Source organism: Podarcis bocagei, assembly GCF_964188305.1.
Source record: "Podarcis bocagei genome assembly, chromosome: 1".
Classification (NCBI taxonomy): Eukaryota; Metazoa; Chordata; class Lepidosauria; order Squamata; family Lacertidae; genus Podarcis; species Podarcis bocagei.
In genome coordinates this window covers 31,990,109-32,016,840 of record NC_138125.1, presented here as the reverse complement: position 1 = coordinate 32,016,840, position 26,732 = coordinate 31,990,109, and the positions used below count along the sequence as shown (strand labels likewise).

The 26,732-nt window shown below is 48.1% G+C and overlaps 2 protein-coding genes and 1 long non-coding RNA gene across 3 annotated transcripts in view; 1 reads left to right on the top strand and 2 right to left on the bottom strand.

Annotated features, from left to right (window-relative positions):
* Positions 1 to 1,410: 1,410 nt before the first annotated feature.
* Positions 1,411 to 20,785, bottom strand: TGFB3 (transforming growth factor beta 3). The gene is given in 8 exon segments (XM_081174271.1): positions 1,411 to 2,380; positions 5,409 to 5,562; positions 6,224 to 6,398; positions 7,750 to 7,857; positions 12,264 to 12,393; positions 13,386 to 13,549; positions 20,268 to 20,715; positions 20,717 to 20,785. Coding segments are annotated over 8 exon segments (1,392 nt in total). The 5' UTR covers positions 20,771 to 20,785; the 3' UTR covers positions 1,411 to 2,221.
* A 4,064-nt stretch (positions 20,786 to 24,849) lies between these two features.
* IFT43 (intraflagellar transport 43) overlaps positions 24,850 to 26,732 on the top strand; it is a 53,016-nt gene continuing 51,133 nt past the window's right edge. The window contains exons 1-2 of the mRNA XM_081174503.1: positions 24,850 to 24,973; positions 25,954 to 26,040. Coding sequence (XP_081030629.1) covers positions 24,932 to 24,973; positions 25,954 to 26,040 — 129 coding nt within the window. The 5' untranslated portion in view covers positions 24,850 to 24,931. The remainder of the gene's footprint in view (positions 24,974 to 25,953; positions 26,041 to 26,732) is intronic.
* LOC308575884 lies at positions 25,173 to 25,947 on the bottom strand. Its single transcript, XR_014002961.1, has 2 exons — positions 25,642 to 25,947; positions 25,173 to 25,275 (listed from the first exon to the last, which is right to left on the bottom strand). It is a non-coding gene; the product is annotated as an uncharacterized lncRNA (long non-coding RNA).

The following is a 26,732-nucleotide window of genomic DNA, read 5'->3' as shown; positions in this document are numbered from 1 at the left end:
GCAATGAGTGGGTAAGTATCCTCTTATCCAAGCATGAATTTCCCTGTCACAGGCACTCAGCCAAAGAAAGCCTGTATGATGGATTGACAGCAGCCCAGCTGCTCTAACTAGAGCTTTTCACATCCCTGTGAAAATAATGCTTGAAATTATGAATTAAAGCAAGTATGGTAGAGAACGAACAGCGATAGACTTGGGCTACAGGAGCTTGGTTGGGGTTTAATTGAAAGGGCCGCAGAGGCGATGGCACAGATCACTGTCCAAGTTCTAGAAAAAGTGCATCTCAACCTGGGTGAGCTCAAACTGCTTCCAGGGTAAGGGCGAAATGTACTCCCCCTGCCCTTGAAGACTACCTATGAAAAAACGTTATGGGGGGGCGGGGAGGTCCACATGGATTTTTATCACCAGTATTTATCTAGCTAAGGGTCAAATGAAACCGACCAGCAGCAGTTGCATGATGGGCTTAAAAAACAAGAAGCAACTTGGAGGCACACCCACCCACCCACCCCAGTCCTTATCAGGGCATTGGCACTTTTGCTCACCTCCATGCTCCCAACTCTTGCCTGTCTGCACCAGCTATTAATATTGGGAAAAGCTTTTTCCAGTCCAGGTTACAGGTGTGGGAACCCTAGTCTGGCTCAGGACCACAGTGAAGGGCAGAAGGTTAATCTCATTGGCAGGCGAGCTTGGTACTAAGCTGATGTAGATGGGAGACCACACACGAAAAAAGCAGAGGAGTGAGCATAAACAGCAGAGTCACGGCAATGGAGTGGGGCTTATGGTGGAAAAGGAGGAAATGCAAGCAAGGAGAACTGGATTACTGTAGATCAGTCACAGCCCCTCACTTAAGTATGTGAAAATGAAACATAAGTAGAAGGGCAAAGGACCAATAGGCACTGCAACAAGAGCAGAGTTGGCCCCCTTTTTATTGGCCTCATTCCTGAAAGAGGTCAATGGTAGAGCACATGGAACCAGTCCCAGGTTGAATTCCTGATCTCTCCACTTAAAACGATGTGGGATAGCACAGCTGCAAGAGACCCCTGCCAGAGACCTTGGAGAGCTGCTACCAGCCAGTGTCGGCAGCCTCAAACATAATAGGACAATGAAGAATAGCTTTGGTATAAAGCAGCTTCACAGGAGGACAAAATGCGGTTGAAGTAAACAGCGTCATTATCATGTTCATGGTAAAGTGATCTGACTAGTTCACTAAGAACCAAAATCAACCAAATGTTCATGGTAAGCTAAGCGACTTCATTCTCAGCAGAAAACAAGCTCAAGTTCTATCTGCTCTCCAATCCCTCAGACCACAGATCTATCAAGAACAGCAGGCTTTCAGAAAGGAGCCAATTTTGGCAGTTCTGGTGCATCTACCCATTCCCCTCCTCTGACCAAGCAACTTGTTTTAACAGAAAGTTCCCAATTCCAAAAAATATTTATTTTTTTATTTTTTTACAATAGTTGAGGTTAATACTTCTTAATAAAACCTTGGCAGGTGTGGCCTGGGCCAGGTCCTTGTGCAAGAGATGTGCAGATTTCCTTACAATACCTTAGCCACCACAGCAAGTGCAGGATCCTTTAGAGATTACTTTGAAGAATCCTGCATTTGCTGCCCACTCTTACCCAGAGGTAATTGAGCAGGGACTCCAGGAGGAGAGAAAACTGTGTGAGAATTCACCATAGTCAAGAGGTCCTCTCTAAAGTGGTCGTTCTGAGAAGTTGGGACCACTGACTCCTGCACCCATTTGTAGGCAGAATAATTATGTCCATTATGTTCTGGTTCTAAGAAAATATTACGTTCCTTCATAAGGAAATCTTCGTTATTCTGTAGAAAAGGCTGGGCTCGCAGAGAAGTCAACGGTGGGATAAGAAGTCCCATTGTTCCTGCCAAATGTCCACAGCTCTGCTAATCGTCTCCTCCTTCCGTGAATTCTTCCTCATTTGCTTCTTTCTGTCTGTCCACTAAATGTTTAGCCGGTACGTGTGTCTTCTTCCCCAGCCTCCGTATTGCAAAAGTAACTCCCAAAGAAAAAGAGAGGCATGAAGGCAGAGAGGTGGGTGGTGTTGTTGTTTTAATTAAAGGTTTTCAAAGTGGGTAGATTGTCCTTGACTGCAGTGTAAGAAAAGCCAGATTACAGTACCTTCCTTCAAGTACTTGTTTCTTTTTGACCTGGGAGCAGAGAATGGATCGCTGCAATTTCTCGGCCATGGTTGCACTGGGTCCCTTTCAACTGCATTTGCAGGATTTCACCACCATATTGGAGAGCTGCTCAACTTTGGGGGTCCTTCCGACGTAGTACAGGATGGTGAGAGGCTCTAGATCCTGAGGCACGCAGCAAGGGGAGGCGGATGCTTCAGGATTCAGTGTATTGTATAGGCCAAGTACCTGGAAAAGCAACCAGGAAAAACACACGAATCTGTTTAGGCCAAAACACAAATTGCCATTAGGCAGAAAACATGCTTCTCTTCAGTGATCTTAAACTGTGGAGCTTACCACACCCAGCTCCACCGCTAACATATTTAACAGCTTGTTAGGCAATATGATTATTAATTTGCAGCAGCTGAGTAAAGCCCAGCCTGAAGTAAGAAACACGAGTGCAGCCCTGTAGCCCTCAGACCTCCACTCTGCATTCAAATAAGCAAAGCCTGCTCTTTTAAAAACAAAAATCCCTGGGTGTAACCATCCTATGGCCCTGTTTGAATTTCAAGAAAAACAGCTGAAAAAAATCAACTTGCTTTGGCCAGCATCTGCAGATCATGCTGGATTTAATCCAGTCCCTCTCGGGTATCTACATTCTCTCCCAGCTTTTTGAATCCTCTACAAATCCAATGAGGTCTCTCTCTGCTCCATCTCATATATTGCCAGAGAGAGAGAGAGAGGGAGTGCCAGATGAGAGCCCTGGGAGACTCTGACAGATTCTTCCGCCTCCTCCTTAGTCTTGGATCTGAACCACTCTTTTAAACATCTAACCTTAGAGCAGTGCTTCTCCCCAAAGGCTGCTGCTTTTCATGCAAGAGGGGTGTTGGTGATTTATGGGGGGAAGAGTCACAATCTGCTTTTATCCCTACTAAAAATGCCTCTCTAAATACTGAGGAGTCTGCCTTACTGTAAAAGAAGAACAATTTTCCTCAGCCTACAGAAGCCTGCCTAACGCTAACCATGATGGCACACATTCTAGTCCTCAGCTTCTCCCTAAACCCTCATAAATCATCCCTTTAAGGTATGAAATGACAAGGGTTGCGGAATCCCCTCTACTGGCTTCTCCATAATGGACACCTTTGACCATTTTTTCACAGCTTCATCGTGCCGCTGGCACACCTGCATATAACTAGAATTTGACTAGTGAAGGGTTCTCTTCCTTCGGAAACAGGAGCCAAAACCTGCCTTCACTCCTAATAAACAGATCCTCTCGCACTGTGTGTGTCTTTCCTTAATTATATTTAAACCTTGCCCTGCCCTGTGGGCTCAGATCAGCTTATGGCAGCTTCATCTAGGTCATGTCTATCCCCATAGGGCTCACAACCTAAGTAATAGTGTTTTATTGAGCTGCATTGGGGAAACTCTCACGATGCCCTCTCTCCATTATAAAGTCTTGCCCTTTCCACATGCTCTAGGAAATGTTTCCCTTGAGACCATAACACCATCTGTCAGGCACTGGTTTTCTGTCATTTTAGTCTGAGATTATGACATAACATCAGCTGCCTTTAAAATCTTGATGCTGCCAAGTATATTGCCAGAAAAACACTACCACTTCTTCCATAGGGCTCTCTTCTTTTTGGGTCATCGAGGAATGCAGGAAGCTGCCTATGCTGTACAGATGCCAACACAGCTTGGCTGAGCAGCTGAGACCAGCCACTAGGGATAACATAGATCTCCTCTACAAAAAGCCACAACCAGGAAACGCTTGCAGTGCTTAGAAATAGGCATCCCCGCAACTGCACAATGGATTGTAGACTCTACTGTGCCACACAAGTTCAGGGACTTGTACCAGAATCATTGGGGGCGGGGAGTTTGTGGCCTGCATACGTGAGAGCAAAGCTTAAAGTATACAACATCTGACCTATCTCAAAAATCAGGATGGGTTTGGATGGAAGGATCCCAATGACTATTGTACGTCTTGCCCTTTCCCAGTTTTCGTTTCCTACTCTGTAGTTCTACACATCCTATACCTTATTACATTGTTATGCATATGACTCCTTCCCTTCCTATATTCCGTTCCCCACCCAAAATATTCCAGCTGGACAGAAGTACATTTAGGGTAACTTGCATAATTCATCCCATTTCCAATACAGTGGTACCTCAGATTAAGAACTTAATTTGTTCCGGAGGTCCGTTCTTAACCTGAAACTGTTCTTAACCTGAGGTACCACTTTAGCTAATGGGGCCTCCTGCTGCCACCGTGCCGCCGGAGCACGATTTCTGTTCTCATCCTGAAGCAAAGTTCTTAACCCGAGGTACTATTTCTGGGTTAGTGGAGTCTGTAACCTGAAGCGTCTGTAACCTGAGGTACCACTGTATGAAGAGGACATGAGGAAACATGCCAGAGGCAGCCAGGTGTATTCAGTAGCACAAGTACTAGAATTTGACCAGTTAAATTCAATGCATGCGAGAAGAGCAGCCTCAACCAAGACACATCAACGATTATTCCCAAGTTCGCTCAAAGGCGCATCCATTCTGCAGAAAGACAACTACTGAGGCTGCCATTTGCCAAAGGCCTGAAAGTGAGTACAGAGCTGAGATGGCAGCTGAACCCAGGACTAAATCTAATTCTCACGCCGTGTGAAACAGAATCCCTGGGTAGAATACCAGCTGCTAGCAAACTACTCCACTCTAAACTTTGAATTACGTTATGAGAAGCCTAAATAGGTATACTGATTCTGAGTGTCCACAGAGTGCCTTTCCATCAGTCATGCCACACCAACATGAGGCAGATCAAAGTCTTGAGCATTATAAAACAAGAAAATAAAAAAATGGCTCTAAGAATTAGAAAATGTCATTTCTCTATACAGATTTCCTTCAAACTCACACCCCTAAGGCCTTCTATTGGCAACTTCTGCCAAAAGAATTTATTGGCAATTCTGCCAATAGAATATATTCTGCCAATAGAATGTATTGGCTAAATGTATTGCTATGCTTTCCTTTGAAACACATCAGCGAAGCCGGGGGTGGGGTGGGGGTCTTGTCATCTGGGGGCACTGGACTTCCCTACACTCAGCCCAGGCTTGTGACCCAGTGAACTAACACAGCAGTTTGACTTCACCCATGGAGGCGCACTCTATTGTCTCTTGAGACAGGCGGATGCCAACAACAGTTCTGTGAGCCTCTATGAACTATGATTTATTTATTTTTTAAGTTGTGGGAGGCAGATCTCCCAAATTCTAGGTTCCCTGCTAATATTAAGGAACTGATGTACCGTGCTGTGAGTTGTGTCCGCACTGCGGAGGTATGGGCAAGGTCCAGAGCAGAAGTTGGCGAAGTATCCCTTGGGTTCGTGGACCCATTTCCAGCCCAGGTCTTGCCGAAAGTCAATGTAGAGGCGACGCACACAGCAGTTTTCCTCCATGTTCCTGGAACAAAAGGGTTTGAAATGGAATCAAGGGCTTTGGAGAAAGAGGAACTTCTCTGCACCATAGTTTTCACTTGGTGCTGGAGGTGCTGGTAGTGACCTAGCAAGCTGGATTTGAAGTCTACCAGCTGGATATGGCAGCCCAAATTAAGTTATGCTGCCTGACAGGAATTAGTTAAATTTGTAACTACTCGCCTAACAAGTCCATCAGCGAAAGCTATGGGCAAGGACTTCCTATTGCACAATGGACCGCCCCCCCAAAAAAAAGGCTCTGGGGGGAGGGTCAGGGGAACCACCAAAAAAGCACATGGGGGAGGAGTGTGGGTCCTTTGATCAGGCAGGCTGAAATTCCGAGAAGCATGTGACCCTGAATTCCTATTTCACCACAACTGAGGGAAACACTGCAAGCCATTGAGCTCCGCACGTGCTAAGCAGGAAATGTGAAACTCAAAGGCACCCCTCATTGTCAAGCACAATATTTGACTGAACAAGCCATCCCTGCTTTGCATTGGGCTTCCAGAACATTTCCCCATCACAGTGCAAGCATGGAAACAAAATAAAAACTAGCCAATTGCCAGCCTTGCAGCTGCAGAGCAATCAGGTGGAGCCACAGTTAACCCCAGGGGTGAGGTGGAAGGGAAAGAGAGGGACCCCTCGCTTACCTAAAGCAGTAATTGGTGTCGAGCGCCCTTTTCTTCCTCTGGCTTCTCAGGGCGGGGCTTCCCAGTCGGTGGGGGGGCAGCATCATCAGGATCAAGTGGGGGTTGTGCAGGTCCTTCTGCTTCTTCAAGCTCCCCAAGTCCCCACGCCCCACGTGGCTGTCCTCACTCTCAATGCCTGGAAGGGGAAGGGGAAGGGCATTAGCAAAACTGCACGGCCACTCTAGAGCTGCAGCGGAAAATGTTGGAATCCATGAAGGATGTTTAAGAGGAGGGCAGCTTGGGAAACTCTCCAGCAGCCTGGCCCCTGTGAGGTTCCTCTCTAAGGACTGCAGCCAGCCTTGCCAGGAGAAACGAGGTTTCCTCTTAGCCTGAAACCAAGTGTTGTGGGTCATTTGCTTTATAATTTGTAAACTGGTGGTGGAGCCATTAATCTGCTCCTCTTGTTACTGGTTTCAGTCTCAAGAAAGGCCGAGGAAGATTAATGGCTTAAGGAAGATGTCAGATGACTGGAACTGTGTGGCAGAAGGAATATCCAGGATGTGGAGCCTGTGGGTATCGTGGCCACAGCCCAGGGCCCAAAGCCAGGCAGCTGCTAATGTTGAACCTAACTCAGCCGCTGGCTGGCTGTGCCACCTCAGGCTGGATGCCCAAATTCTTCATGCCCACATCATGACAGCTGGAAACTAGAGTCTAACCAAGAACGCCTCAGAACCGAGTTTTCCAGAGAGGCTTTAACTTCAGCAATGTATCTGCTTCGCACACCTTTATGCAACAAGATATATATGCAGTGGTGGAGCTACATTTGGGGGCCCCTGAAGCTTGAAGTGTCATGGGGGCCCCTTCACAACCAGCAACCAAGAGGTGGGGGTAACCACTGTTATCTTCTTCATTGGGGTTGTACCATGACAGATTACCACACCTTGACAACATCTGTGTGACTGACTTTTAAAACATTGGGACTGTTGAAATATATACCAAAAACAAACGAACAACCTAATCCATTTAAGTCCTGTGACTCAAATTGGGTCTTACTAGACCTAAAATTTTTAAGCAATGTAGACTACTGTTGCTTTTGGGGCCCCTCCAAGATTAGAGGCCCTGAAGCTTAGGCTTCAGTAGTTTCATAGTAGATCCACCCTTGAATATATCCCTTCACTTTAGCATTCTGTGCCAGTTTCTCTGCCATGGCCTTTCTCCAAAGAGTCCTACGAACTGTTGTTTGGGGGAGGTGCTTAGAATTCTGTTAAAAATGCCTAGAATCCCTCACAAAACTACAGTTCCCAAGAGTCCCCACAGAAAGGAGATGACTATCAAACCCATGCATTTGTGAGGTACGTGTGCCTCCACACTTCTGAAGTAACTCCTTGCCCTCCTATGACAACCCCTACACAGGTTTATCATTAAGAAACACAGCAAAACCCATACAGAAACAATGTTTTAAAAACACTCCGATGCAGATGGGGAAATGATTCATTTCTCCTGATGGCCCATTCCGCTGCTTCCCCCTCCAATCTCTCCCCTGTCACCTTTGAACTTGATCTCCAGCACCTCATGCAAGTTCTCCAGGATGTCGCCATTGGACTGGAAGGTGTTACATGGGCAGTGGATGCTGATCTCTAGTCCCAGGTTAGATTCTGTTTGGAGAGAAAGAATTCATGAGAACTAGCAACTTAATGTCCCTGCGATCCAAACAGTTCTTTGGCAATTCCATTTCCTTTGCCCCACCAATGTTTAATTTCTTTGGAGACAACGGGACTGACATTCTCCTATGCTGCTGAAAATGGGGGCGGAGTTTTGCATGCAGTGAATATGGACTTTCTGCCCAAAGTGGCGACTCATGATGCATTTCCCTATCCTGCTCCATGTTGCAGAGTTGAAGTCACCTCATGTCCTGACATCATCCAGGTTCCTCACCTTTGCTCCCCAACATTGGCTGCCAGTGGCAGAAATAGGAAAATGCATAATGTAATGACATTAAGACAGGGAATATGCTATGGAGAGAGACGGGGGGGGGGGGCAGGTAAGCAGACCCGGGTTGCTCTTTGGCAGCAATCTCGAAAGCCTTCTAGGGATGGCGGAGAAATTTGATTCTAGCTGCATTCACATGGCAGTTTATTCAATTATTGCAACTTTCCCCTAACTTTTAAGTTCTGCATTACATCTGAGCTTCCACACCACATAAAAGCCACTGCTAGGACTATAGTGGAATATAGTGCAAGTTTAGTGCTCATATCTATATAATTTCTTTCCAGAAAACAAAAAACAGTCTGCAAATTTTATGGAAATGAGTGCTAAACTTGCACTATATTCCATTATAGTTTTGCCATGTTTCACTATAGTTCCAGAAGTGGTTTTTGTATCATGTGAAAGCTCAAATATAATGTGGAAATTAACAGCTAGGGAAGCAACATGTAAATGCAATAAATGACTGTGTGAATGCAGCTTCGGTTTGCATTTAAAGCCAAACCTACTAAATTTGCACTTTCTGAAACAGTACAAAACACAGCTTCAAAATGCATGCCTCTCCAAATGAAGTTTTCCCAACAAATAATATATGCAAAAGTGCATGTACTAGGATAAAGTATGCTTGAAAATACATAAATCAGTGAACATAAATGTTCAAAACAGCATTATATTAGACATAATGGCTTGGGGGGAAAGTGTGTATTAGGCAAAACTGCGTACAAATATGTGGCTATTAGGAGAAATGCCCACTCAAATGCTAATAGATTTTCATTTAAAAAATACGTATATGGAGATGTGGAGAACTGAATTTAATATTGGAAAAATGAGAAACTGATAGAAAGCAACACTTAACGATCCACTGATCCCTAGCAGTTTCACTTTGATGCTGTTTCAAGTTCCACTGAGATTTTGGGTTGTCACGTCCTTTTGAATTTGTATGAGTCCATCCATTTAAGCAGGATTTTCCTGAATTATGTTCATAATAAGATTTAGAGCCCAATCAGAAAACACACAAAAGAGCGGACTCTTGACACTCAAGGCTCCAGACCAATGATAATTTGGTGAGAGAAATCCCACAGAACTTATTTCTAAATAAATATGAACAGCATTAGGCTGCACAACTCTCCTGTCCTTGTCTTTATATACCGTATTTTTTGCTCTATAAGACTCACTTTTTCCCTCCTAAAAAGTAAGGGGAAATGTGTGTGCGTCTTATGGAGTGAATGCAGGCTGCGCAGCTATCCCAGAAGCCAGAACAGCAAGAGGGATTGCTGCTTTCACTGCGCAGCGATCCCTCTTGCTGTTCTGGCTTCTGAGATTCAGAATATTTTTTTTCTTGTTTTCCTCCTCCAAAAACTAGGTGCGTCTTGTGGTCTGGTGCGTCTTATAGAGCGAAAAATACGGTAAATGGTTGAGACTAACAAGAAAGCTTCTTTCTGGAATTCCGTACCGCAAGTCAGAAATCCCACAAAAACAAAACAACCACAAAACCCTAAATGCTGCAACTGGGATCTTTGTTGGGAACAGTAACACAGGTTCATCCGTTTTACATATGTAATTTCGACCTTGAATTTGCCTTGCATTGTCATGGCATTTGAAAGCTCTGGCAAGGGGTGGGGGGAAGAAGCAGTAACCAACATATACTGTGCAAGGGGACATTGCTAGCTGCAGTCAGAGGAATTGTCTAAGGCTCTTGAGGATCAAGCTAGAAGCAGCCATTGGATCTCAGCACCTGTTTAATCTTCCCAGCTGGTGGCAGCTGCTGAATCCCACATCTTGAATTCTATAGCTGCCGGCATTTCTCCTGTTATTCTCTGATGAATGCCGAGCTCTGCACCAACTGTTATATTGCACAAGCCGCAAAGCCCTGGGTAAGGTACCTGCTGCTTGTATCTGCAAGCGTCACCTACATCAAAAGCTATGCGACATGCATGCTACCAATAGTTCAGTCCCTGGACTCTGGCCAAGAAAAATCTAAGAAGCGTAAAATCGGCTTCTCCTCCTAGAATTTATTGCCTGCATACCAGCTTTGACTGGCACCCAGATACGACTGTACCTGCAAGGACAGGCCAACTATGAATCAATATTCTTGCCTCAAGATGCCCTCATGTCCAGCAGCTTCTTGTGCTAAACAGAAGCAAATTTCTTGCCAATTCCTCTAAGACAGTGTAGACATCGACTTGATGCGTGTTGTATGAGTGTGCATTTGGGTTCACCATGGGGTGACAGATTTAGCCCAATATCGTAGCTGACCATTGGTGACCCCCTTACATGAATTCCACCTTCGTGAGGGGGTGTCGGTGCAACACATGTGTGTGCTCACATGTGTGCATGTAGACGAGAGCATGGCCTCTACATGCTAAATCTGAAAATGGAAGAGTTACAGCGGTGGTGGTACATCAATGGTGAAGCCTGCCAATGGTGACATCTGACAGGATCTCTGCTTCAGTCTCTTATTTTTTCCAAAATGGTATGTCCCCAACTTTCCGGAACATTGTTGATTTAAAAACAAAAAAGCAAAAACAGCCATCATGTCACAAAAACATGGCAGCTACCCGTGAGAGCTTACATTTTTCTTTTAACCCACAGTGCCCTGGAATGACAGAACCTCAAAGGCACGGCATTTTGAGAAAACCAGGATGGGAAATGCAGTTGGGCCATTCGATGGCACTTTGCCAAGACCCCCTCACAACCCTGGCACAGCTCTGAGGGGTTTGTGGTACCATTGAATCAGTGGCACTCACTGGCAGTCTCATGCCAGTCACCTCCACCTGCAGTCGGGATACCAGTTGCCCATGAGACCTTTGGGGCTGGGTTCCCCCACCCATCTGACCTTTCCAACTTTCCTTGGGCTAGTTTGGTCTACCCTCTGTGCAATTGGAGTAGGGGCACTGGGGCAGGGCACAACAGCAGAGTCAAGCAACAGAGTTGGAAGTGGCTTGGCAAGAACAGCCACAGAAGCAGTGGGGGGCCACTCTCAACTTACAAGTATGGGCCTCCCTTACAAGTTAGTTGCCTTGATTTTCTGTAGCGTGGACAGGATTTCTCCCTCTGATTTTGGTCTGTTTATCTAAGAACTGGAGCAGGTTAATGAACTACTTGAGAAATGGACAAAATTATTGGCCAGCGAACTCTCTGAACAGCACTATTACTTAGGATGACGGAAATCCAGTGAAGTGCTTTGCTCAAAAGCGTACTTCCCCCAGAGAAGTTAATTACTCATATATCTGAAGCTGCTGAGAAATCTGTCAGAATGCTTACATCCTCACAAAATAGAATGAACCGATGACAGTTATTACTGGTTAAATTTAGACTCTTTTGTCTGCTTCACAGATGCTGTAGTCAACGAGTGAGCATAATGCATCAAAATGGTGATTTGCATGTCTGAATGGCTTGTAGAACTGGAAAGACTTAGGTTCAAATGCCCACTCAGCCACCAAGTCAATAGGTAACCTTCAGCTGACCATTCCCTCTCAATCTAACTTACCTCACAGGGATAAAGAAGAAATATATGAGGATAAAGAAGCAAGTTTAGAGGAATGGGGAGGTCGAAATAAATATGACTGGGTGCCACAGATATCATGTCAAGCACAATGCCTTTCTCCGAGGTCAATATCCTCTTTTTAGCTCTCCCTATTTTGATTTGTATTCCCTTTCCTTAATTAATTGCAAATATGTACTGTATTACTTGTTATAATTTACATTACTTATTATTTGAGGTATTTATATACTGCTAAACTTCACAAAGCCATTGACATCAAATTATTATTAAATTATCAATAATAATTATACAACAAAAACAAAAATGGGAAATAAATCTTGTCTGAGAGCTTATTTCTGCCGCAGCTTGCCTCCCCCTTGGGGCAAAATGTAACATCTTGCCTTAATTTTGTTGGGGGAGACAGACAGAGGGTCAGGAAACTAAAAAATAAAAATGGACAGTGGAAACAATTCAAACATTGTGCTGTGAATGGCGAGTAGTTCACTCTCGGTGACGAGTTATTGACGGACATGTCTGCGTGACCACCTGATCCAGACAAAGAGGATCCCTGAACCTACTTCCTGCTGCACTCACCTCTATGCAAAAGCCATTCTCGCACTGTGTCCGTGACATCAAAGGACAGCCACTCAGGGGAGCCGCGCGTCATCACGTTCCGGCCACTGAGGTAGCGCTGCTTTGCAATGTGCTCATCAGGCTTCAGGATCTGCATGGGCAGGAGACACGCAAGACACGCTCAGTTCAGCAACAGCAGCAAGTGTGTCTTGCCAAACTAGAAGGGACTAGGACAATCCTCTCCATACAAACATTTGCACGCTTCCCGTGTGTTACCAATTTGCTGGATATGGAGGCGATGAAGCCCAAGAACGCTCAGAATAGTTGCTGCTCAATACAGAGGAGAATCCCTCCAAGTTCTGTACATGCTTTAGACAGGAAGAAGTGAAAATATACAGGAGAACACACAAGGATTGACTGGGTGTGATGAAATGCAACAAGGAGGCCAGTCAGAAACTGAAGGCTGATCTGCTGCGCAACAGCTAGGCAAGCGGCAGCTAATCGGATGGAAAACTGCTGGAAAATTCCACATGTGCTGCCTCCTTGCGCATAGGCCAGCTGGTCCTGTGCCACTGCTTACAGGATTCTGCTTCCAGCGTGTCACCACAAATACTGGGGAAGCAACGCTGGCAAAGAAGGTACTAAAGGGCCAACTATACATTGCACAGGCAACTCCCCATTTATGCGAGGGTTACGTTCCAGGATGATGGGAATTGTAGTCCAAAAACAGCCAGAGACCCAAGTTTGGGAAACCATGAGTCCTAATGTATGTAAGGAAATAATAGAGCACTGGAACATGTACAATGTTCCAATGCTCTATTGTTTCTTTAAATACATCAGGCTATTCCCTGAAGTACAGCAGCGTTTGCTTTAAATGGGGGAGTTAAATCAGATGTAGAAAACAAATGGGAAAATGGGAGGATGGAGAGATCATTTACAAAACGCTCCCCTAATGCTACAGCTTTGCACATTTCTTCCCCTCCCACATTTCTTCTTTGGGTGCAGAATATTGTAACACCGTTAAGAGAAATAACATTAAATGGTGTTTAATAACAGAGGGTCCCAGTGTTAGCATTTATGTTTTCTGGGGAGACGGGGCAGCAATTAGACACTTCACTCTGCCCCAGCATTGAGCTTGCTCACCTGAAAGAGTTCAATACGCTGCTCTGTGCGTTTTGAACTTAGGTTTGGCACTCGCAGGACCCGAAACTCAGCCCGGAAGAGGTTGGTGCTGTTCTTCTCTGCCGAAGACACGTTGAAACGGAACAGGTTGGAAGTTACGCCCTTGGGGCAGTAAGTCAGTTCATCTAAGAGAAAAAGAAGGAACCGAAATAACCTATTAGCCAGGCTGGCCCATAATCCAACCGATGAGAGGATCTCAGGCTCATAAATTGAGCACTTGGTGACAGCGTTATTAATAGCTGAGACAGGGTCTAGCTGCACCTTGATTCTTCTCCCTAAATTGTGCAGGAGAAAAATCCCCATTGCTTCCAGCACTGTCATGGTAGACAGTCGTTTTGCCATGCTGGCCTGAAGGAATCAGTGGTAGCTGATGCCAGGAGAGGAGACCTACTGCTGGTGGAGTCAATGACAGGCAGAGCCAACTAATTCTCATTTTATTACCACCCCCTTGCCTGCTGGTTCTGCCTGGGCAAGACTGAGACTGAGCAGGAGGAAACTGACAGCCAGGGCCAGTAGGCAAATGGGGGCAGGCTGCGTTTGGTGGCACAGTGCCCTGCTCACTCTAAAGGACCAGCCTCCTCTGCAAGGAATAAACCAGGGGTAGGCAAACTAAAGCCTGGGGGCCAGAAATGGCCCAATTGCCTTCTAAATCCGGCCAGCAAACAGTCCGGGAATCAGCGTGTTTTTACATGAGTAGAATGTGTGCTTTTATTTAAAATGCATCTCTGGGTTATTTGTGGGGTGTAGGAATTTGTTCATTATTTCCCCCAAAAAATATAGTCCGCCCCCCCACAAGGTCTGAGGGACAGTGGACAGGCCCCCTGCTGAAAAAGTTTGCTGACCCCTGTAAACCAACAAACCATATGTTAAATTCAAGAACTTCACTGAATTACAATGGCTCAATAAAACGTATCATTTTGCCCATAGCTACGTTCCTGGCAGTAGCTCAGGGGTACGGATGATCTCTGTGTCTCATGAAAGAATCACTTGGATACACATAACAAAGGCGAGGGGAATGCAGTCTCCAATAGGCACTTGACCACCCAAGTTCACTACCAGACTGGAAGAGGAAACAGGGACACCCAATAAGAAGACAGTGGTTTCTACAGACTTGGGGGATTCCCTAGGTATGCGCAAGTATATATAGTTGTACATATGGCACAGGATCGCCATTACTTTGGAAATGCAAATCTTTCACACTCTTACATGCTTACAGCCACGAACCCTGTTTCAGAACCAATAAAGCCATAGCAAACATGCTTAGGGCTCCAAGTGTGAAATAGTCCCATGTAGTCACCAAGTCACAGGTAGTGAGGAAGGTAGCTGTGGCTTCTACTGAGCTGCTGTTCCTGTAAGTGGATTAACAATTCTCGGCACCAAGGAACAAAGAAGCCCTGTGTCCCAGGCACATTCACTACTAAAACACTGGTTGCATTTTAGTTTTCTCTTTCTCTTTTATACTGCACATTCGTTCGTTTCTTTAAACCCATTCCATTCCCAATGCTCGGGACAAGCAACAATGGTAAAACTTATAATGGATAGATGTTTACATGCATAGGAAAGCAGGAGTGAAAAACCTGGAGTTTTTTTTTGAGGAGGGAGGGGTAATCTGTCAAGGACCGCATGCTGGTGGGAGACAAGGCTGTGGGCAGGATCAGAGCCAAAAGTGGGTGGGGAAACTCCTTCCCTCCCACCTTCCCTCCTCTCTCTCCCTCCCTCTCTCATTCCTGCCCATCCAGATTCTGGGGGATGGCTAGATTGTTTGCAAACAGCTACATGAATTTGGGCAGAGGCTAAAGGCTGCTAAAAGATGACCAGTTGCACCCTGGTCACCAAAGTCAGACTGGAATATTTAGAAAGACCAGAGGAAGGCTGGGTGGGGTCCTTAGTTCACACAGATACAGAGGCGGCTTCCCCAGAGGCAGACAGCTGTGGTGTTCTCAGCTGCTTTTTGACAAGCATGCCTGGCCCTTTGGGAAGCCTGCCACGCTGAGGCTAAACATGGACCGCAGCCACCCGTTCTCTCTTTGCGATGCACTACTGTCCCAGGGATGAAATGCTGGAGAGGCAGGGCGTGTTTGTGTGCATGTGTAGGGAGCTTCCTCTTTTATCACCATCTGGAACAAGGATGTGAGGCTGCTCCTAAAATATCAGGTCTGCTTTCCTATCAGAGCTTAAGCTCTCCTCCTCCTGCTATCTCACTTCCCTTGCTGGACCGAAGTCCTGGAACAGGACAAATACTTGCGAGGTTTCTGGTGGATGGTTTGGAGCCAGAACAGTTTCCTGTGTGTGTAAACTCAGATTTCCCTGTATCAATCCTGAAACCCTCCATGGAATAAGGCTCTCCCCGCTTCCTGAGGGAGAAAAACGGGGAGGAGACTGGCTTTGGCTCCGCATTCATTCTGAATCACCACCTGGCAGAGGGACAGAGCCATGGGAAAGTTGAACATCAGCCACTTCTCCTTTTTTAAGACATGGGACCAAATCCGTTGCTCAGGCAAGTGGCTGGAGCACCACAGATTTCTGCAAGGCAAATCCCTGCTAAATTTCAACCCCATCTTCCTCCCTGTGATCTCAGTTCAGTGGCGTCTCTTGGGATGAAGACAACTTGGTCCCAAAGGACTAACAGGCCTTTGCCCATGGAGTCTGTGGCTCAGCTGTTATCACTGTATTGTGGAGATACACAGTTACAGACCGAGAACATACCTGCCCGGTAGGCTAAAGCCATTCTGCCAGAGCAACCCAGTTCCACCTGGCGGCACCTCTCTACCAGCTTCTTCTGAGTCTCGCCACCCCTTCCACCTTTGTCTTGGCCTGTGCTTTCTCTCTCTACACCCAAGTAAACTGCCCTAGCATTCTGAATAGGCTCACCTTGGGCCAACCACCTTCCCATGTTTCACTTTGACTAATCTGCTCCCTCCTTTCCTCTAGGTAGCATTCCCCACTGGCTTTAATCTACATGAGCATCAGCACAGCTGTACGGCAGGGAGAAGCCCAGCAGCTGCCATGTTTCCTCTCGCAGCAAGTGAGGGGGGCATATCTATTACAAAATGATCTTGACAACCTCGCCTCCATTTCCCCAGCTTCTTCATAGTGATTTATGGGTTCCAACTTCCTATTTATGGCGAGTCTAACTTTAATCAAGAGCATCTTGGGGCAATGGCATGGTCCTTCTGCATCAGATGTGTGCAGCCAGTGGACATCCAGATCTTGATGGGCTAGAATCCTCTCATCACCCCCAACTACTGGCCATGCTGGTTGGTGTGATAGGAGCTGGAACCCAACAGGACCTGCCAGGTCATAGGCTCCCATTCACCATAAATGTAGATCCATTATTAATGGTTATTGACACCTCTCTTTCCCTCATCCATTTAGATGAGTTATTCTGACTTAAATACTTGTGGGAATGTAATGTGTGAATACATTACTGTATATTCTTGAATGACTTCCCTACCAGTATGCAGGTAGATAGAACACAGGAGATGCTATGTGCCCCTGCACTAGATCACATTTCAAGCAGTCACCTCTAAAGTTTCCATTTGGTTTTGGGCTCAAGGACTTCCCTGGACCCATTAACAACAGCTATATGTTCCCAAATTGTTTTCAGAAGGATCATTCGGAGAACTGATCCTGAAACTGGAGTGTGCAAATTGGCTCTGGGCTTGAAATTCACATCACCAAGAAGAGACAGGACCCACTGAGAAAAATACAGAAGTGGGTTAATGGAGTGAGAAGGACCTGCCGAAATCTCCTTCACAGCTGGCGGGAAAGTTACCGCTTCCTAACATTTTGTTCAGGACATTGTAGTTTGGTTGCTCTCAATGGCTGGATCTTCCTCAAGTCTTCTGGTTCCCCTACCTCATGTAATCTGGCTCTGTACACAAACAGAATAACAGAATCAGGTTTTAAATCAGCCGGGTTGGTTTGCTTTCATGGGAGAAACAGAGAGCGCCAAGATGAGTTTTACCCTCTTGTCAGAAGTTGAAAGCATTTTGGGGTCCTGACTGCTCTTCCCTGGAGAGTTGATGTGGAGCAGCTGGATCAACTGTCAGGGTGTTTAAGATGTGCGCTTCCACCTACCGCATGCTCTACCAGTGTATTTGAAAATAATGTTGAAGATTACAAAACTCCAGCCAGTCTCCAGTGACCCTTCTAAAGGAAACCAAATCTAGGTAGGCGCTGCCCCTCTGGAACTTCTCACTGTTCTGGGAAGCTGGGCAAGAATAACAACACAGATGATGGTTGGCTGTCATCACAGTGCTGGCATTGCAACAGCAGCGCTAAGAAAAGCTGATACCTCCTGACATGACTCCACATCTGCATAGGCTCAGCCTCTAGGGCTCCACATTGCCACCCCTCCGTGTGAGGAGACACAGATGCACAACATCTGCTTAGCATCTGCATCTTTGTGGTGCCTCCTCAGCACCTTCCTTTTCCCTGCCACTGATAAAGAGGATCTGGCTGCTCTGCTGTGCTTCCTTCCTGTTAGTAGCTCAGTGACCATCTCCTCTGCATTGGGAAGAGGCTGCCCTGTTACTCCAGCTTTTTCCACCTCTTTTTCCTCATCCTCCATGCTTCCCCTCGGCTTGCTCTCTGGGCTGCCCCCAGTTCTTCTTAGACTCCATTTGGAGACTTGGGGTAGCATCCAACCAAAAGAGATCCTATTTCTTCACCACCACATGCCCTCAACACAGGGAGAGGTGGGGGAATTTAGTTTCTGCAGTCAAAAGTCCATGCACTAGCCTGCGTCTATTTTGTTGGATGCTGGCTTTGGTTCCCCTCTTGAAAAGGAAAGTGTGTAGGTTCACATGGAAGTGGCTCCTCACATGGTTTGGCCACTTCCACCATGCTAACACAAACCCTCTTTGTTGAGGTGGGGATAGCGCTGGCTGGCAAAGCTGGGATTGCCCAAACTGTGTGGGGAGCTGCTTTGTAAAAATGGTTTCCTGCCTGGAAAGACATCCACACTGTTTTGTTTTTGTGCAAAGCTTCTGCGTTACTCAGGTCATGCGACCACAGTGGTGTGTTGGGACGGTGGAAGGAGTGGATCTGAGCCAAAGGGCTTCAGTGGCTGAACAATTTCCCCTTACATTCCCCTTACGGCTGCAAATCCAAGTGTGGGTTGAAGAGTTGTGGCTATGCCTGATCATGCCCACCCCGCTTTGCCACATGCCAAACATAACCCAAATCCACTCAACTCGGCTTACCTCACTAAGCCTAGTGTTCATGTATGCGTGCATGTACCCCACAAGGAAGGACTCTTGCCCAGTATTTGTGGTGACCGCTACTCACATATGGAACATTTTAATGTATCTGCTTATCCCTTCAAGGATACGTTTGGCTTCCAAGCCTCATAACGCCTTTTCTCTCCCAATCCTGAAGTACGTCCCTCCCCGCTCTCCCTCTCAGCCTCTCTTTTCCCACTTCCCTCCACCCCTCCTACTTTAGTTTTCTAGACATTGGCTCGGTTTCCTGTTCGTTGGCTGGGTTTGGGGCTGATGTTATTCCAAGACACTGAGAGCTGGCTCAGCTCTGGCTGGCCCTGGTGCCAACGCTGCTCAGGCTTCTTCACCTGCTGGGAGGGGTAGATCCACAGCAAGTGCCTGCCTTCCATGGCTCAGGGTTTCAAAGCAAGTTAGCCTTCTGCTGCAAGGCTCGCTTTCTTCAATGGGACTTGCTCCCAAAGTGTGCGCAACATCGAAGCCCCTATTGTTTGGGCGCCTGCCTCTGAGCCACATTTCCACAGCTCCTCCAACCTCTTCACATTGATCAACATCCTGAAAGATACTCCTGCCATCCTCCTCCGGTTGCACCCCTCCCTCAATAGCACTTGGCCACATCCTTCTTCCCACCCCCAAACCGCTCTGCTGTAATTCAAGAGCCCACGAGGACACCTAATGGCAGCAAAAGGAAACATGGCTTTTGCCAGGATCTCACAGCCCCCAGATGATTGGAAAACCTGCCTATGCACTCAAAGCGTTTGCCAAGATTCCAGGCCCAGTTTTGAAAAGTGTTTACTGCGGGTACAAAAATCATGGATACATATGAACAAATGTCAGTGCACAGAGAGCGCACAGCTTACATGTAAATCGGCCAGACCCACACTTCCATACATCTGCCACAAATTCACAGCCAGATGCATTTCATTCTCTCACTCGAATGCTTCCCCCACTTCAACCTGGACACACAAACATTCCTTCCTGACTCATGGCTGCTTCGGATATACGGGTGCATCCAAAACATACACTGGCAACACGCACAAGTCTTTGCAAAGACAGACAGTGCATCTAATGCTAGATTAGCTGAATAGCCGATATGTGTGCAAGGATACTACTTGCAACAGCACAGCTGCCTTGGCATACACTCACAGCACATGCACTGCAGTCAGTGGTGCAATGGGCAGCTGTTGCCAACCACTTGATTGGACAGGATTCTGCATCCCAGAGAAAAGGCATTTCAGCTGCCAAGACACTGCCTTCCTGATTTCAGCAGCTCAGGCAGAGAAATTCTCTCCATCCTTGCAACCTGGAATTCCCAGGCATTTATGAGAATCAGAATAATCCAGGGAACCAAGCCTTGGGTCTTCAATCCTGGGTTCAAATCCCAGTTTACCCATGTAACCATACCACTCTGCCTCAACTTTCCATCCCTAAAATGGACTTAAGAGTAACCCAAGTCAGATGTGCTCTCCCAATCCTCTCCCCACCTTGGAGATTTTAGTTGCACAGAAACATCTCTTCCAAGCTACCTGGGCAGCCTCTGAGGATCTGATTTTCCACTGCGAATCTTAGGCATCACCTCCCCAACAAAAGCCCTTTCGGGGACACAGGATTCGGGACTTACTGTGCTCCGGGAAGCCCTGGATCATGTCAAACTTGTGGATCTCCTTGGCGTAGTACTCAGACTCGGTGTGGTCTTGGGAGCAGCTCTCCTCCTTCTCCTCCTCCATCTCTTCCAGGAGCTCCCGGGTGCTGTTATACAGAGCCAGGATCTGGTAGGGCACGTGGCTCGGCCCCACAGTCTCCGGGGGGCTGGTGAGGCGCAACTTGCTCAGGATCTGGCCCCGGATGGCCTCCACCCTCTTCTTCTTGATGTGCTCCAGGTCCAGCGTCGTGCAGGAGGACAGCGACAGGCTGACGGTGGCCAAGCTCAGCAGGGAGAGGAGCAACAGAGCCCTGTGCAAGTGCATCTTCAGGCGCGGTGACGGCAGGGAGCGGGGAGAGGAGGAGGAGGAGGAAGCAGCGGCGGCGGCGGGACGCCCCCTCGGCGGAGAGCGCGCGCGCGCAAAAGGGCGCCGCCGACGAGGCGGATCCTGCAGGCTGGCGGCGCTCGGCGAGAAGGTGCATGAAGGAACTCCCCGGCCGCGGGAGCGAGGGGGGACTTCTAGGAAGACGCGCGGGCAGCACTCGGGCAACGGGAGCGGGAGGAAGAGGAGGGAGCGAATCGGCGCCTCGCGCTGCCGGGGTCCCTCTCCATGAGTCCGAAGGCGCACAGCGGCCGTCGAGGGGGCTCCAACCGCCGTGCCTGCGCGCCCCCGCTGCTCCCCGGGCTCACAATTATGCGGCGCGGCGCGGCTCCGGAGCCAGGAGCCCTGGAGGCGCAGCCGGGAGCGCACGTGTCGGGCGGGCCCGGGAGCGCACTTGCGGCGGCCGGCGCGCCCCGATCATGCCTCCCGCTTGGTCGCCATTCCCCCGCCAGGCGGGCCGAAGCGGAGGCGCTTCACGAGCTGCGCCTCGGCTTCATTGGCGGCGTCGAGGGAGGGAGGGAGGGAGCGAGCGCCGTCGCGGGAGACCCGCGGGCGCTGGCTGGGCTGGTTGCCGGCCGGCCGCCTGCCTGCCTGCCTGCCTGCGTCTCTCTCCGCCGTCTCCAGGTGCCAGGCGGCCGTCTCCTTCCCCTTGGTCCGCCTCGCCCCTCCTCCCCACGGCTCCCCTCGAGCTCGACGGGGCTTCCCGGCGCCGAGCCCCCTTCGCGTCTCTCTCTCTCTCGCTCGCGCCCCGTCCCGCCGCCACCTCCTCCTCTTCTTCCTTTGCGCGCCCTCACAACACACACTGCCTCTCTCTGCTCCTCTCGCCTGAAATTTTATACCTCCCTCCCATGACGTCTCTGGGACGGGCAAAGGGGGAGCGAGCGAGCGAGGGAGCTCTCCCAGCCCAGCCTTGCGCGTCCAGCACAGTTCTAATGTGTTAAACAGGCGCGTCCTGTGGAAAGGCCCGCGGGGGGGGGGGAATACATGCACACAGACACATTGACGCCCACGTCCTGCGCTGATTTAGGGTGGGGGTGCTTGTCCTTCCAGGCCCTGTTTCTCGCGCATCTGCGGTTCCGGGGAAGTGGGGGCGGGCATCACAAGTTTTCTCCTGTATGCTGCCAACTCCCCCCCCACCCACCCCCGAATGAAAGGTTGGCCAGAGAATTCCGCTTCTGACCGCGTGCGCGCGGATTCATGGATCCAGACCAACCACCCGATGGTGCCCCCCCCCGATGGGAGCCTCCATCCCACGCATTCGGGGGCAGGGGAGAAGCGTCCATAATTCTGCCCGGATCGTTGCCAGCAGTTAGGGTTTAAAGGATGTGTGAATGGTGATCCGAAACACAGCTGCACCCCGACCTTCACTGCACAGTTTTACAGGATTGGGGGTCGTGGCGCAAGAAGCCCCACTGGTTCAAACGGAATTGATTTTTTGGTGCGCTGCTGAGGACCGCAGCCTTGCTCGCAAGGAAACTTGACGGAAACCAATGGGATGGTTGTAGGATGGATGGGTTGTGGCCGAATTATGTAGTCCGAGTCCGGATTCTTCCATGGGAATGACCAAATGCCAACAATAGGGGGCGGGGCGGGGACATTGGTATCCACCTTTCAATCACTTTTCTTGCCAGTGTATTACCTGAGAGTATGCCCCGTTCAATAGGGCTTGCTTCTGAGCAGACATGGTAATTACGTCTGTGCCGTAAAACAATAATTTCATGATGGAGGGACATCAAGGTTTGAACTCGCAAAACTGGAATGTACGCGATCTGGCGAGTTTATTCCCCCGGTTCTGCTTTCCCTTTTAAAATATTGTACACCTTCGAAGGGGAGATTGTGGGTTGAGGGAAAAGTCTGAGGCTTGTGCACTTTTTAGACCTGATCAAGGCGGGCCCCGCTTCATTTATTTTACAGTACAAACATCTCCGGAGGCTGAGAGTCAAGAGTAACGAAGGCAAGCGAACGGTGCCCTCTGGCGGACAAGCTGCGCCGGTAAAGTAGCTTCCAGGCGTCCTTGTTTATATATAGGAGCGATTTCCAAGAAAGCTTGTCCCTGAGCCGAAAAAGGTGTGGGTTGGGTACTTGGCGTGGTGTCCGCCTCCCAGTTATTTCCAGCTGCTAAACAGCATCTCGAAAGTTAAAGCTTACCTAATGTGACCTTTCCATCATGTGAGAAATCTTTGTAGTTGCTACAGAAATAGCACACCTGTTGTACGGTTTTAGGAACTCTTAGGGTGGAAAAATGCCAGAAATTATTTCTTTAGAAAGAAATACGGTAAGCACAAGTGAGATGCATTTGTTTTAAAATATTTGTATGACACTACTGTAAAATAATGTTCAAAGTGGTTTACAAAATGCAGCATAAATGAACAACAAAAGCATGATAAAATTTAGTTTAAAAGAAAACAAAAAACACAACCCTACATCTTTAAAAAACGGTCTAAAATCATATAAAACTAGAGTAAGCTGACAAACAGGAAACACCAATCACCCAATAAACCCTTGAAAAATAAAAATTGAGAAATGGCATCTCGTCCTTCTTTTCTCATGAGACAGCCAGTGTGGTGTGGTGGTTAGAGTGTCAGATTAGGACCTGGGAGACTTACTCAGCCATAAAGCTCGTCCATTCACTGCCTCTCAGCCTAACATACCTCACAGGGTTGTTGTGGAGATTAAATGAGGAGGGGAAGAACCATCTTGTGTACCAGCTTGAACTCCTTGGAGAAAAAAATGCAAAACACAAATTAAATGATTTCCCTGTATGGGATTGATACACCATGATCAAACTGGACCGTCAGTGCACAGTGGCTCCAATGCATGTTCCATTTGCCAGTCTAACAGAAATGACCATAAGAGCACTCCACAACATGGCCAAATCACTATCCAGCAAGCAATAAGGTGAATGGAAAATTCTACTCGATTTGCTGTGCTTTTAGCAACAGTTTATGTGGTGATGGAACATTCATGTGACTGCTTTATGGCTAGCATATGAGTACCCATAGATTTCCAGAGGGTGGAATTATACACTGTGTTGAACCTCTGTGAGAAAAGTAGGTTAAAATGTTATAAAATAAATAAGGGATGGAGCAGGCAGGGGGTCATAAGTAATAATTCTGTTTATTCTTCATTTTCCAACATGAAGAACTTAGTAGCACCTTAATTATTAACATGTTTCATCAACTTTTATGGACTAGATCCCACTTTAACAGATGCACCCGATGAATGTGTTCAGCTTCAATGTGATAGAAAGCCCTGGGTTTGTTTCTGCTGCATCAAGCTAAGAGCAGGAAATGGCTCAAATGAGAAGGGCTGGCTAGCCCTTGAAAGCTATACTTTGTGCTCAGGAAGCCTGGTCTCTCCAGAAGTCCCTTTTATTGCACATTCATGATGACTGGTGCTCAGGATGCTATCAGGGTGGCCATACACAATCCTTTTTTCGATAGTTTGCGTCTGCCTTCTGGAAGTTTTTTGGGGTGGTCGGTCACAGCGCTTAGTTTCCAGCCGATGCCTATTGCACGAGGGTATTGCACGACTTTTGAAATCCTGTAACTTTTTATACCACAAGTGTTCTGGTTTGTTTTTATTCAGTCTTTTTTCTGCCCTAGCTCCGCCTGACAGGGATGATGTGAAGCCTTTAACAACAATGTAAAGCAATGTCCATCCACCAAGAACGCCCCTTTTTCTTGTGTCCATAACTATGTTGGCAGAATACATAATACACGTGTACGTGTGTGTCTAGTTTTTCAGTTTCTAGGGAGAGGCACTCGGCCCTGGCTTACAGGCTCTCCTGTCTTCGTCGTATTCGCAGGAGATCTCAGGGCAAAGCCCTGAACCATTCTTCAGGATTGTTAACCAGAGAGCGGTCAACTGCACGCAGGGACTTTCAGGCGTCCGGGCTTGCCAGGCGCTTCCGACGTTAACAAGCGGACAAAATATTGCGGCTCCAGGAGGCGCTTAGCTTGTTGTTTCGGGGTGGCTGGGGAAAGTTGCTGCCGGGTGAGAGCCGGGGAGATGGAAGTAAAGGGCCCTCCCTCGCTCCCCGCCTGCTGTTGGACTACAACTCCCACCATCTTTAGCCAGTTTAGCCAAAGGCCAGGGATGACGGGACTTGTAGTCCCAACAACGTCCAGGGACCCTATAAGGTTGAACAGCCCGGGGACTGTGGACGGACTACAAAAAAGGCTGCTGTCGCTTTAAGGGTTGCTAAGGACGCGCGCGGGGGCGGGACTTTCTCCCGGAAGTGAGCGGCTCGGTCTGAAAGATGGACGACGACTTGGAGCTGGACGAGGATGTCTGCAAGGGGGTAAGAAGAAGAAGAGCGGGAGGGCGCGCGGCCCGAGTTGCCATGGCGACGGAGAGGCCTACACGCTGTCCCAACGCCCGGCGCTCCACACGCTGCCTTTTGCCCTGTCCCCCCGATCTCCCGGAGGGGAGGACCGCCGGCCGAGGGCTTTCGCAGCCCGAGGCAATAGCCCTCCTGGTGGCCCCTTCCCTGTTTTATAGGGGGGGGGGGGGAGGTATCCGCCGTGGCTCTCCAGGTGTTGATGGGCTGCAGCCCTCAGAGTCGCTGGCCGTTGGTGGGAGCTGGAATCCAACAAATACATCCTTCATTCCTATTGGCTTTCTTTAAAAGGTAAAGGGATCCCTGACCATTAGGTCCAGTCGTGACCGACTCTGGGGTTGCAGTGCTCATCTCGCTTTATTGGCCGAGGGAGCCGGCGTACAGCTTCCGGGTCATGTGGCCAGCATGACTGAGCCGCTTCTGGCGAACCAGAGCAGTGCACGGAAACGCCGTTTACCTTCCCACTGGAGTGGTACCTATTTATCTACTTGCACTTTGATGTGCTTTTGAACTGCTAGGTTGGCAGGAGCAGGTACTGAGGAACAGGAGCTCACCCTGTTGTGGGGATTCGAACTGCCGACCTTCTGACCGACAAGCCCTAGGCTCTGTGGTTTAGACCACAGCGCCACCCGCATCCCTATTGGCTTTCTTTTAGGAGCCGCCATATATTAGGCATAGGCAAACTCGGCCCTCCAGATGTTCTGGGTCTACAACTCCCTTGATCCCTAGCTAAAAGGAACAGTGGCCAGGAATGATGGGAATTGTAGTCCCAAAACATCTGGAGGGCCGAATTTGCCTATGCCGGCCATATATGAACTTCCCTAGAGACTGGCTGTGTAACCTAGCCCTAGCTTGATCATCCTGGCTGTACATCTGCCTCCTTGACCACACATGTTGTGACTGAAGCGCCCCTTTTGAATCATTCTTTGTCTTCCACGTAGGTAGTAGCAAAGATGGGCCGACGAGCTCACCAGGATCACGCCGCAGAGGAAAACCATCGTAGCCCGACCAGCCCTCCACCTTTCGATGTAGGTACAACTGGATGGGTCAACACCGATTGCAACCTGGGCTTAGTTTCACATCAAACATGCTGAATGACTTCATCTAGGGTAGAAGACTAGGCGCCAGGTTATTATAACCAGGATCTTAACCATAAGTCAAACTTGCATAAGAGTAAGAACACAAGAAGAGTCCATTAGAAAAGATCAGAACAAAACCCAATCTAGCCCAGCCTCTTGTTTTCCTCAGTGGCCAACGAGATGTCTATAGGAAGCGTACAGAACAGCAATGATTATTTCTCCTCTTCTGCTTCCATTTTAGATGATTAGGACAGTGACTTGGGGCGGAGGGAACGGGACTTTTGTAGGTAACATCCATTCAGCCAAAGTTTTCATTAGGGCAGGGATGGGGAACTTGCCACCCTCCAGATGTTGAAATTAAGTGCCCATCATCCTTTAACACTGGCCATGCTGGCTGGGGCTAATGAGAATTGGAGTCCCACGACATCTGGAGAGCCACAAGTTATCCACCCCTAATTTAAGGAGTTCTCTTGCACTGAAAAAGTAAGGATTAGCATTTTCAATTGCTCCAAGAGAAATTTCTTTTCCATAGTTTTACTGTGTCTTCATGGCTAAATACGGAATTATGGCACCCTATCTGAGAAGCAGAGGAGCTGAAAACTTTGGGATGTGCCAGGACCTCCTTGGAAAGTAGAAGAAAA